The sequence below is a fragment of the Myxocyprinus asiaticus genome, chromosome 10 (assembly GCF_019703515.2).
Source record: "Myxocyprinus asiaticus isolate MX2 ecotype Aquarium Trade chromosome 10, UBuf_Myxa_2, whole genome shotgun sequence".
Taxonomy (NCBI): domain Eukaryota; kingdom Metazoa; phylum Chordata; class Actinopteri; order Cypriniformes; family Catostomidae; genus Myxocyprinus; species Myxocyprinus asiaticus.
This window is the reverse complement of record NC_059353.1, coordinates 14,078,432-14,092,155: the sequence shown is the minus strand read 5'-3', so window position 1 is coordinate 14,092,155 and position 13,724 is coordinate 14,078,432. Positions and strand designations below refer to the sequence as shown.

The 13,724-nt window shown below is 39.4% G+C and overlaps 1 protein-coding gene across 1 annotated transcript in view; it reads right to left on the bottom strand.

Moving 5' to 3' along the window:
* The window catches only part of LOC127446786 (UDP-glucuronic acid decarboxylase 1-like), a 104,271-nt gene that overhangs the window by 24,752 nt on the left and 65,795 nt on the right, over positions 1–13,724 (bottom strand). Inside the window, exons 10-11 of the mRNA XM_051707995.1 lie at positions 6,877–6,996; positions 6,244–6,287 (exon numbers count right to left, since the gene is read on the bottom strand). Coding sequence (XP_051563955.1) covers positions 6,244–6,287; positions 6,877–6,996 — 164 coding nt within the window. The remainder of the gene's footprint in view (positions 1–6,243; positions 6,288–6,876; positions 6,997–13,724) is intronic.

The window sequence follows — 13,724 nt, the reverse complement described above, 5'->3', positions numbered from 1 at the left end:
AAAGCACCACACACCCGATAGATGAAAGTGGCTTGATTAAATAATAGTAAAAAGACCTTCTACAAACTAATTTATTCTTTTCTATGTCCATGAAGGCAGACAGAACATAAATAGTATAGTGTTTGATGGTCAGAGGAAGAAGGTACAGGTGCATCTCAATAAATTAGAATGTCGTGGAAAAGTTCATTTATTTCAGTAATTCAACTCAAATTGTGAAACTCGTGTATTAAATAAATTCAATGCACACAGACTGAAGTAGTTTAAGTCTTTGGTTCTTTTAATTGTGATGATTTTGGCTCACATTTAACAAAAACCCACCAATTCACTATCTCAAAAAATTAGAATATGGTGACATGCCAATCAGCTAATCAACTCAAAACACCTGCAAAGGTTTCCTGAGCCTTCAAAATGGTCTCTCAGTTTGGTTCACTAGGCTACACAATCTGCTGATCTGACAGTTGTCCAGAAGACAATCATTGACACCCTTCACAAGGAGGGTAAGCCACAAAGATTCATTGCCAAAGAAGCTGGCTGTTCACAGAGTGCTGTATCCAAGCATGTTAACAGAAAGTTGAGTGGAAGGGAAAAGTGTGGAAGAAAAAGATGCACAACCAACCGAGAGAACCGCAGCCTTATGATTGTCAAGCAAAATCAATTCAAGAATTTGGGTGAACTTCACAAGGAATGGACTGAGGCTGGGGTCAAGGCATCAAGAGCCACCACACACAGACGTGTCAAGGAATTTAGCTACAGTTGTCGTATTCCTCTTGTTAAGCCACTCCTGAACCACAGACAACATCAGAGGCGTCTTACCTGGGCTAAGGAGAAGAAGAACTGGACTGTTGCCCAGTGGTCCAAAGTCCTCTTTTCAGATGAGAGCAAGTTTTGTATTTCATTTGGAAACCAAGGTCCTAGAGTCTGGAGGAAGGGTGGAGAAGCTCACAGCCCAAATTGCTTGAAGTCCAGTGTTAAGTTTCCACAGTCTGTGATGATTTGGGGTGCAATGTCATCTGCTGGTGTTGGTCCATTGTGTTTTTTGAAAACCAAAGTCACTGCACCCGTTTACCAAGAAATTTTGGAGCACTTCAGGCTTCCTTCTGCTGACCAGCTTTTTAAAGATGCTGATTTCATTTTCCAGCAAGATTTGGCACCTGCCCACACTGCCAAAAGCACCAAAGGTTGGTTAAATGACCATGGTGTTGGTGTGCTTGACTGGCCAGCAAACTCACCAGACCTGAACCCCATAGAGAATCTATGGGGTATTGTCAAGAGGAAAATGAGAAACAAGAGACCAAAAAATGCAGATGAGCTGAAGGCCACTGTCAAAGAAACCTGGGCTTCCATACCACCTCGGCAGTGCCACAAACTGATCACCTCCATGCCACGCCAAGTTGAGGCAGTAATTAAAGCAAAAGGAGCCCCTACCAAGTATTGAGTACATATACAGTAAATGAACATACTTTCCAGAAGGCCAACAATTCACTAAAAATGTTTTTTTTATTGGTCTTATGATGTATTCTAATTTTTTGAGATAGTGAATTGGTGGGTTTTTGTTAAATGTGAGCCAAAATCATCACAATTAAAAGAACCAAAGACTTAAACTACTTCTGTCTGTGTGCATTGAATTTATTTAATACACGAGTTTCACAATTTGAGTTGAATTACTGAAATAAATGAACTTTTCCACGACATTCTAATTTATTGAGATGCACCTGTATTACGAAAGTCTTGTATAGTAAAGAGAACAAATTTCCTGCCAAACGGAATTTCCAGAATCTCTCAATTCTCCCCTGTATTCAACAATCCCATGGCTATCACATGAGGATGTCTCCAAAGACCGTTAATAAACTGATACATTTGCCCCCGCCAAAGAACATCATCAGTCTGTACGCAAACACTGCAGCCTTTTAAATCAAAACAGAGTTCAGCCTTTGAAATACCTTCAACGCAATTACCAGAAAGCATTAGTAATCCCACCAAAAGCAGGCCTCCATCCTTGAAAACACCATGAAGCAATCCATCAAGAAAGGTCTGCTTTCCCCCCAAGGTTTATTTCATAAAAAAAGACATACAGTAGATGGGCCTGCACAGAAGCAGTCAGTGTCATTTGAATATGTTTTTTCCCTCTTCTTTTGACAGCAGAGTCCAGCTGGGTTTTCTCTGTGTTCTTATCATTCAAATGCACAATAATATTTGAAAGCAGAATAAATAAAACTACAGTTGACAATGAAAAGCTGGAAAGTGGGGACAGATAGACGTGTCATCTAAATGTTTAAAGTCTCTTCATGGAAATGGTATGTACTGGACTTCTGAAACAAGGCATCAAACCCTTTTTTTAATTTTTTTTAAGTCCAATTTAAATTTATGTTACAGTCCTTTATGCCATTTACACATTTTCTGGGTTTAAGGCATATGGAACACCCCTGACCTTAGATTTGGGACTATCAAGGCTCAAGACTATCAAAGATCAAGACTATTTTTTTTTTTTTTGTGAATGCGCAAAGTGCAGCGCTACGGCTGTGCGCTACGCCTTATCTAATTTTCTTGAGAGCGCTAATTCTAAGCGCAATTTTTGTGCTTAAAAATAGCATAAAGTGCAAGTGGGCATGCGTGGGAGTGTTTGTGCTATCTGTGGGTGTATGCGCGCAAACTGGGGATGTATTGTATGTTAATGAAGTGCCACAATGCACGATTTACTAATTTCCTGAGAAATAGGTCATTGCGCTAGGACATTTTAGTTTAATGAAACATAAATCCAAATCCTGACAAGAACCACATTTCCCAAGTATATAAAAGGAGCGTGTAGCGGTCACAGAAATATGCCTGACATTCAACAGGGACAAAGTTAATGCACAAAAAACGTAAGTCCATATTTCTATTCATTGCATACAGTCCACTTACACTACCAACATCTTATGAATGTGCTGTGTTTGTTTATATCACTGGTGCTTGATGGGGAATGGACTATATAATACAACGCAGATGGAGCTGGAGAAGAACCTCAGAATTAAGTTGCACTTGACCCAGCCCATTCACACTTTGTGCATGCAATTTCGCCCAACCCACTTGCGTCTAGACTTAGTGCATGCTGGCACGAAAATGCCAGAACTTCACGGTGATGCCCATTGACTTTTAGTGAATGACTTTTCGCACGGAGCTGTCCTTAGCGCTAGCGTTCCTAAAATATGGCCCCTTGTTTACATTATATTTATGTTTATATTAACATATTATTTATAAAACTAAGTCACATTAAATCATCAAGTTTGTGCATTTTACACATTGTTATATTTCTTTAAACATAATAACTACTGTACAATAATAAAATAAAAATCATATTTCTTTCATCTTTAATTTATTACTACTAGCTGTTGTTTGGCTATTAATATTATGATCACCAATACTTTCTTTTCAGACAATTAGTCAAACTTTTTTTATAAAATTATTTTATAAAAAATATTTAATTGATAAAGTAATCAGCCAATCATAATACTAAGAGGGTCCCATCTTCTCTCATGTGACACATTCTCAATTGGAGACAGGTCAGGATTGCAGGTAGGCCAACCTAGCACCAGCACAATTTGGCCTGATTTACACCTTGCATTAACATGCGCTTTCGGTGATCGGATTGCACTTTACCACATTAAATGACAGGTGTAAATCCACCCAAGACGCACGGTGAACGGATCACTAAAATCACATTCAGAGGTTGTCATGAATGGATTCCTATCGCATTCAAAGAAGGTGTAAATGCAAATGCAATATCTTCATTATTCAGATACTTAATTATGTGATGAGGTTACACTATAGTCATCTATTGTTAAAGTGCTGTGTTGTGTGTTATTGCTTTTTTCTGTGAATGCAGCCATTGCAATGTGAACACAAAAGACACCGCTGTCTTACAATCTTGTCACTAGGGATGTGTGTACCGACTAATTTAACTGCCGTTAAAACTAATCTTTGAGTCGACTAGTCTAAAATGAAACCCTCAGAAAACAGTAAAAAAAAAAAATAATTGGTCGCTTTTTTAAGCAACCTATTTAAAATACTTCCAACAGCCAAATCCGATGCTAAATTCCACTGAAAAAGGGGCATTTATCAGCGATGTGCTTGACTTGTATTATCATCATTGTAGGCTACATTAAATATGGAACATGACATAATTAATAAATCAACTTTAGCAAATACAGTCATAATTATAGAAAACAACTGAATGAATAGTGCAGGACCAATAGAGCAACCCTAATAGCTTGTTCTAAATGGAAATCACCAAGTAAATGTAACAACATATTAAAACAGTCAGGACATTGTTGAAAATAATTCACAGGTAAGCCAAATCTACGGAAAAAAATGCACTGAAAAGTTGTGTGTATTTGAAGACATGCATTAGCCTATGATCTATGATCTCAGCTGTTCGGTTATGAACATTAAACAAAAACTTGCTAGGACTGAGAAAAAAATAGGCCTGTGAGAAATGTACAACAAACCTAATGTATTGTTCAAAACATGACATGCACACAGAATAAAAGGGTTTAACCCATTAGATGAAGTCAGCACATCGTTGAAAATAGCCTTCTTGATCAGTAGGGCAAAAATAATTTGCATACCTAGCCTAAAATAGTCATTTTCTAGGCTACCTAGTCAAAAGCATACATTTTTGATGAACAAAATTAACATGTCAACATGGTAAGGTGTAGGATGGGACCTGACTCACCTTTATCGGGGAGGCGATTATCCTGCGCTTGAAAAAGCCAGCTCGGTGGGAAAATAACATTTAAGCACGCACAGATTTAAAGACTGAAATGTGGAAACATCCATAGCAACTTGCAAGCCAACGTTTTGGAAATCTGCTTCCCGTACCACCACCAAAGTGATTTCCATGGCTACTTTGCTGGTCTTGCAAGAGGACATTTTCCTGCGAGCAGCGCAAGTGAGATGTAAGTATATGTAAGTAGCCTTTTCCATTTTGCATGGGTAACTTTGATCGGATCACTATTGTATCACAGTGGAAACGCATTTGACTGCAAGGTGTAAATACAATCCAGCTAAACAATATCCAGATACTGTCCAGATATGAAACGCAATGCAATGTATAAATGGGGCCTTTGTTTATGCAGCCATGCAATCCGAACAGTATGTGGTTTGGCGTTGTCCTGCTCGAAAATGCTGGTACATCCCTGGAAGCGTCTGGATGGCAACATATGTTTCTCCAAAATTTTTACATATCTTTCTGCATTAATGGTGCCCTCATAGATGTGCAAGTTACCCATGCCATGGGCACTGACACACACCCATACCATTACAGACACTGGCTTTTAGACCTGACGCTAACAACTGCTTGATAGATTACTGGCCCGGAGAACACGACAGCTGTTTTTTCCAAAAAGTATTTAAAATGTTGACTCGTTGGACCACACAACACGATTACCCTGCTCTACTTTCCATCTCGTATAAGACCAAGCCCAGAGAAGTCAGCAAAGCTTCTGGACAGTGTTGATGTAAGGCTTCTGCTTTAAATAGTAAAGCCTTAACTTGCATCTATGGATGAAGTGGCAAATGGTGTTGACTGACAAAGGCTTACCGAAGTATTCCTGAGCCCGTGTCTTGATATCCATATAGTTGCAAGCCGGTTTTTAAGACAGTGGCGTCTGAGGGATCAGAGATCCCGTGCATTCAGAAATGGTTTTGCGCGTTGCACTTTACACACAGATATTTTACCAGATTCCTTGAATCTTTTAACAATATTGTGCACTGTAGAGGCTAACATGTCCCAAATCCTTCCAATTTATCTTTGGGGAACATTGTTCTTATATCACTGGATTATTTGCTGAAGCATCTGTTTGCAAATTGGCAAGCCTCAACCCATTCTTGCTCTTCAATTTCAGGCATCAATTTCAGAAAAAGTCTATATATTCAAAAGCAATGCTTATTAGGTAAGACATGAAGTACCTTAAATGTATACTATTTTTGTTTTAATACAAATCAAAGTAAATTTACAAATCACTCCATTTTGATGTTTGTTGGCATTTTGCATCCTCTTCCAACTTTTTTGGAATTGGGGTTGTAAATTATGCTTAAAAAGCATGACTATATTTAGCTACTACATGTGTGCCCATTACACAAGCAAACTAAAGTAAACCACAAGCAAACCAAAGTGCTCTTGGGAGGTATGAAACAAATAAAAACTCATCTGATCCATTAAAGGAAACATCCATCTTTTTTTGACAGTGTTATATCAGTACTTACCTCACATACTGGAAAGCTCTTGTCTGAGACCCTGAACCGTAAACCTGAAAAGGTGCAGAAGACAGACAATGAATAATCAGAGTGAGCACATTCAATAAGATACTTCAAAGTAATTCAGTTAATATGTGGAAACCTCAAGCGCATTCAAACAGTCAGAAAGTAAGCAAGTGTGCATTTACAGAGGCACCAAAAATATTTGGACACTTGAGGCACAAGATCTATGAATGTCTTTGCATTATATTACAAAATATCAAAGCAAGTGTCATTTATTTCAAAGAAACACAGCACAAGTACACTTTTCAAGCAAGACTTAAAAAAAATCAACTTGAGACCAGTTGGTTAAAACTTAACTGCAAAAATAGATAAGAAAATTTTAGTTCGTTCTAGAAAAAGGTCTAGCATTTATTTGCAGATGCCACTTAGTTTGAAATTGTGTTATCTAATGCAATTAATTCATTTTAAGTATATCTTAAGATTCCAAATAATTTATGGGGCCACTGTATGTATGTCTATGTGTGCAAGCAATCAACAGTAGAGCTGAGTCAAAACATCTTGATGTGAGTGTTAGGAGGTGTGATTAACATTGTGTGTGCGATTATGATTCAATGCATTGTTGAGGTGAATGGGTCTTACTGTAAGTGGCTCTCCCTGTAAAGCCTGCAGAATGAAATTACTGACCACTCGCCCATCATTCATGTGCATGCGAGACCCGAAGGTGTTGAAGATCCGAGCCACCCTCACCTCCACTCCCTCCTGTGAGACAAAACACACGGAAAATACCATCAGCAACACCTCAACTCTGCTGTAAGCCTTAATTATTTATTAAAGAGGCAACATTGTATGATAAAAGGTGTCTTTCAGGTTTATATCCAGATGTAGCTCAAAATGTATTTCAAGAATATAGAGCTGTGCCGATACAATCATATATTAATATATCTATAATACCATACATGTCATACATTATTTAGCAGGTTGTCGAAATAAACGGAATACACAAAACTCTGAAACCAGAAAGAAATTGGCATATTGGCATGATGATATTGGCATAGTTTGCGACTTATTGAATCATGACCGGTCTTGTTTTGCAAGCTAGTTGGTGATATCCAGCCCTACTAGTGTTCCTCTTATGTAATTTCTATATAAGCCTGTTATGAATACAGGCTAACAGCACAGAATCATGGAGCCAATGGAGACAAAGGCATTATATGATGGAGTCATCCATTCAGTATGTCTATACCTCATTATATTAAATGTATGCTTTTTGAATTTAAATTCTGGTCACAGCAGTAGCTGTGTGTCTGTAAAGACATGCAACTCTTTCATTCTTTTGCATCATGCTAGTACATATTTGCACCCTATGCTTCTGATAGCTGACATTGCCTTTCACAACATACTGTACTTTGGGCTTCCAGTACAGCTATATTAATTTCAACAGCCAATCTCACTGTGCTACAGCGTTATTGTCTAGCTACATACAACAATGTCTTCTAAAATAGTTGGGTTTAGAAAAGGCCACGTCATTTTTGAGACACTCCTGATGTAGACATGGTCCAAACACACAAACAAATCCTTAATTAACCGCTGTCCACTTAAAAGTGAAACTAACGGATGCTAACATTGTCTTCCATCATGTGCTTTATGTAAATATCTGTTTGTTTCATTTAAAGTGAGTGAACAAAGACTCAAAGAGAGACTGATTTTAAGGCTACTCTAGCACTCAGAATGGACAAAAACACAACAAAAGACTCTGATCACTCAGTGTCATCACTCACTGACACAATGCTCCACGCTTGCAAACTCAATCAATACTAGGAGAAACAGCCAGAAGACACTGCTGCTTCTGTGACCAATTTATAAAGACAAAATAAAAATCTAAGTTCTCAGGGAAGAGACAAACCAAAACAAAGAAAAAGAAAATGGTTAAAGCTGAGCACTTTATTAGGAACACCTGTACACCTACATATTCACGCGACTATCTAATAAGGCAATCGTGTGGCAGCAATGCGGTGCATAAAATCATGCAGATAGGGGTCAGGAGCTTCAGTTTATGTTCACATCAACTATCAGAATGGGGAAAACATTATCTCAGTGATTTTGACCATGGCATGACTGTTGGTGCCAGATGGGTTGGTTTGAGTATTTCTGTAACTTCTGATCTCCTGGGATTCATGCACAACAGTTTCTAGAGTCTACTCAGAATGGTGCCAAAAACAAAAAATATCCAGTGAGCGGCAGTTCTGCAGACAAAAACGCCTTGTTGATGAGAGAGGTCAAGGGAGAATGGCCAGACTTGGTTTGAGCTGACAAAAAGGCTACGGTAATTTAGATTACCACTCTGTACAATTGTAGTGAGCAGAATAGCATCTCAGAATGCACAACACATCAAACCCTGCCTTGAGGCAGATGGGCTTACAGAAGACCACATCAGGAACTTTAATGTTCAACATATTGCACACATAACCATAATGTTTCAGTGAGTGTATATTGTTAACAATAAATTGAATCACTTTTTGTGGTAGGGCCAGTGAAAATGTTGGCAGGCCAAGTAAAAATCTAAACTACTGACTCAACTGTGCCAGCAGAAATTTTTTTTAATGTTGAGCCCTGGATTTGCAGAAATTATCTGATTTGAAAGTGAGCGACTAAATCAATTTCTGTCTCTTCTTCACTCAAAACTATTGTATGGCTTCTGAAGACTTGGAATGTAACACAAAAATTGCATGGACTACTTTAAGAGTGCTTTTAATGTTTAGTTTTTGAGCTTTACAGTCGTAAATGTAAAAGACCTGTGTGGAGATTTTGTGTTCCATAAAGAAACAGCATGCAGATTTGGAACGATAAAAGGGTGAGTAACTACAATTTTGGGTGAAAGTCACTGTCAATGAATGACATATAAACAATGCAAAATATATGTGATAAAGAGCAAAAATGGCTGAACAAACAGCCTGGATTGTAGAAGTGCCACACAGGGAAGATAAACAAACATAAACACTAGCCAGCATGACAAAGAGTGGGGACCTGTTGTTGGTTCCATGATCAGTTGTTGCTTTGATAGCAGAGTACTCACACTTGTGGACAATTGCGCCAAGGAAGTAGTTACCTCTCAATCACAACAGGGTTTGATAACGAGCATGTTCGATTTACAGTATATACTGGTGAGAGCATATTGGACTTCAAACGTATACTCCCAAAGACTTATGCATTTATTGTATTGTTTGGTTGTCTCCCTTCTTCACACTCGTAAACTCACTCGGTTAAATCAGAACCCCTTCATTATTTGTGTGTAGCGCGGTGATATGTTATAGGGTGGCAGTTACAGTGCATCCGGAAAGTATTCACAGTGCTTCACTTTTTCCACATTTTGTTATGTTACAGCCTTATTCCAAAATGGATTAAATTCATTATTTCCCCAAATTTCTAAACAATACCCCATAATGACAAAGTGAAAGAAGTTTGTTTGAAATCTTTGCAAATTTATTAAAAATAAAAACGAAAAAAAATCAAATGTTCATAAGTATTCACAGCCTTTGCCATGACACTCAAAATTGAGCTCAAGTGCATCCTGTTTCCACTGATCATCCTTGAGATGTTTCTACAACTTGATTGGAGTCCACCTGTGGTAAATTCAGTTGATTGGACATGATTTGGAAAGGCACACACCTGTCTATATAAGGTCCCACAGTTAACAGTGCATGTCAGAGCACAAACCAAGCCATGAAGTCCAAGGAATTGTCTGTAGACCTCCGAGACAGGATTGTATCGAGGCATCTGGGGAAGGGTACAGAAAATTTTTTGCAGCATTGAAGGTCCCAGTGAGCACAGTGGCCTCCATCATCCATAAATGGAAGAAGTTTGGAACCACCAGGACTCTTCCTTGAGCTGGCCGCCTGGCCAAACTGAGCAATCGGGGGAGAAGGGCCTTAGTCAGGGAGGTGACCAAGAACCTGATGGTCACTCTGACAGAGCTCCAGCATTTCTCTGTGGAGAGAGGAGAACCTTCCAGAAGAACAACCATCTCTGCAGCACTCCACCAATCAGGCCTGTATGGTAGAGTGGCCAGACGGAAGCCACTCCTCAGTAAAAGGCACATGACAGCCCGCCTGGAGTTTGCCAAAAGGCACCTGAAGGATTCTCAGACCATGAGAAACAAAGATTGAACTCTTTGGCCTGAATGGCAAGCGTCATGTCTGGAGGAAACCAGGCACCGCTCATCACCTGGCCAATACCATCCCTACAGTGAAGCATGGTGTTGGCAGCATCATGCTGTGGGGATGTTTTTCAGTGGCAGGAACTGGGAGACTAGTCAGGATCGAGGGAAAGATGAATGCAGCAATGTACAGAGACATCCTTGATGAAAACCTGCTCCAGAGCACTCTGGACCTCAGACTGGGGCAAAGGTTCATCTTCCAACAGGACAACGACCCTAAGCACACAGCCAAGAAAACAAACGAGTGGCTCCGGGACAACTCTGAGAATGTCCTTGTGTGGCCCGGCCAGAGCCCAGACTTGAACCCGATTGAACATCTCTGGAGAGATCTGAAAATGGATGTGCACCGACGCTCCCCATCCAACCTGATGGAGCTTGAGAGGTCCTGCAAAGAAGAATGGGAGAAACTGCCCAAAAATAGGTGTGCCAAGCTTGTAGCATCATACTCAAAAAGACTTGAGGCTGTAATTGGTGCCAAAGGTGCTTCAACAAAGTATTGAGCAAAGGCTGTGAATACTTATGTACATGTGATTTTTTTTCGTTTTTTATTTTTAATAAATTAGCAAAGATTTCAAACAAACTTCTTTCACATTGTCATTATGGGGTATTGTTTGTAGCATTTTGAGGAATTCCATTTAATCCATTTTGGAATAAGGCCGTAACATAACAAAATGTGGAAAAAGTGAAGCGTTGTGAATACTTTCCGGATGCACTGTACAAGTCATGGCCATAAAATAATACCGCTCATCTCTGGATAAAAATGCAGTTTTAAAAAAAACAGAACAGTCTTCTAGGAAAGGAGACTTGATATGATATCAGCTACATAAATCAAAGAGATTTATATGGTTTCAAGGTAAAACCAAGTGAATGGGGTCCACGTAGCCAGCAGCCATATCACCCTGTAGCTCAAGACCAGTTCCCACTGAAGCTAAGCAGGGTTGAGCCTGGTCAGTACCTGGATGGGAGACCTCCTGCAAAAACTAAGGTTGCTGTTGGAAGAGGTATTAGGGAGGCCAGCAGGGGGTGCTCACTCTTTGGTCTGTGTGGGTCCCAATGCCCCAGTATAGTGATGGGGACCCTATACTGTAAAAAGGCACTGTCCTTCGGATGAGATGTTAAACCAAAGTCCTGACTCTCTGTGGTCATTAAAAATCCCAGGGCACTTCTCGTAAAGAGTAGGGGTGTAACCCCAGTGTCCTGGCCAAATTCCCCCATTGGCCCTTCTCAATCATAGACTCCTAATAATCCACATGCATTAATTGGCTCTATAACTCTGTTCTCTCCTCTCCACAAATAGCTTGTGTGTAGTGAGCATACAGGCAGCCATAGTGCACCATCACATCATCCAGGTGGATGCTGCACACTGGTGGTGGTTGAGGAGAACCCCCTGTTCGCTGTGTAAAGCACTTTGAGTGTAGTGTCAGAAATGCGCTAAATAAATGTAACGTTGGTTCATTCATTCGCATGAAACACTCGCCTTGAATCACTGTGCTCTACTTACAGAGAGAAACTAGGAACTTAACTGGAATAGCTAGAACTTTTATGTCCAACAGTTTTTTTTTTTTTTTTTTAACTCTGTGGACATGAATAAAAACATGAAAACTCATATGAATAGCATTATAAATGAAGGATGGAAACCAAAATGGCAGACTACACACATAACGATGACAAAACAAGGACAGCATACTTAAGTGGCCTTGCTAAAAAGGACTGCACTTGCCTGATTGCAAGGCTATCATTTGATTGCACACAGATATTAACAACACACACAAACACACTGAGTGTGTGCATGGCATGGATGAACTTTACAGTGGATTTGGGAGAAAAAACACAAAACAATGGCACAACATTCATTACTGGGTACATTCTTTATTCTCCCTGTCTGTTGTTGTTAGGCCACCAAGTGTGTGACTACAAAATTACCTTACACATGCCTTCCTAACCCTCCAAATCAACACAGCTGCAACAGTCTTATTCCAACAGCCTTTTCAAATAGATAAATAATGGAAAAGCCTAGAATGGCCAATCAGATTCTAGAGATGGAAATATCTGTATTATAAAACAACATAAAATGCACACATTGAATTCCTACATATTCCAGCATCGCAGGACTGAGAGTCCTGCCTGCTGACTGACTGCTAAATGCTGAAAGCTTGTATTAAAAGCAGCAGGGTGTGAATTGTAATTCCGCTGCTCACTTTGAGCTCAGAATAACAATGGGAGGACAATTCAGCAGGTAAAAGGCCTTCCACGCTGCACGCTTATCACATGCATTGGCACACTATTGTGTACCCTTAGTAATGAGATGGAGGGGAAATGGCATGACTGCTGATTTACTATTGAATAAATGGATGGACGAACAGGTTTAAAATGATGATAATAATCAAATCTTCCCATATTCCCCATATTTTCATCATCCAAGAGTAGCTGCCACTGCCAGAACTGCCATAAAATTAGCATCATAGTGTTTTTGCACATGGGTAGTTACATATGTAATATTTCTTATTATGAAGATGACATGTCCTGCAGTGTGACAGACAACACTCCATCTAAAATTACAACCCCAATTCCAAAAAAAGTTGGGACACTGTGTAAAACGTAAATAAAAACAGAATGCAATGATTTGCAAATCTCATAGACCCATATGTTATTCACAATAGAACATAGAAAACATATCAAATGTTTAAACTGAGGAAATGTACCATTTTAAGAAAGAAATAAGGTAATTTTGAATTTGATGGCCGCAACACGTCTCAAAGAAAGTTGGGACGGGGACAACAAAAGGCTGGAAAAGTGTTACTAAAAAGAAACAGCTGGAGGAACATTTTGCAACTAAATAGGATAATTGGCAACAGGTCAGTAACATTATTGGGTATAAAAAGAGTAACTTAGAGAGGTAGAGTCTCTCAGAAGTAAAGATGGGCATAGGTTCACCAATCTGAGAAAAACTGCATCTACAAATTGCGGGACAATTTCAGAATAATGTTCCTCAACGTAAAATTGCAAAGACTTTGAATATCTCATCATCTACAGTACATAATATCATCAAAAGATTCAGAGAACCTGGTGAAATCTCTGTGCGCAAGGGACAAGGGCGAAAATCAATATAGGATGCCCGTGATCTTCGGGTCCTCAGGCAGCACTGCATTAAAAACAGGGATGATTCTGTAATGGAAATCACTGCATGGGCTCAGAAACACCTCCAGAACTCATTATCTGTGAACACAGTTCGCTGTGCCATCCACAAATGCAGGTTAAAGCTCTATCATGCAAA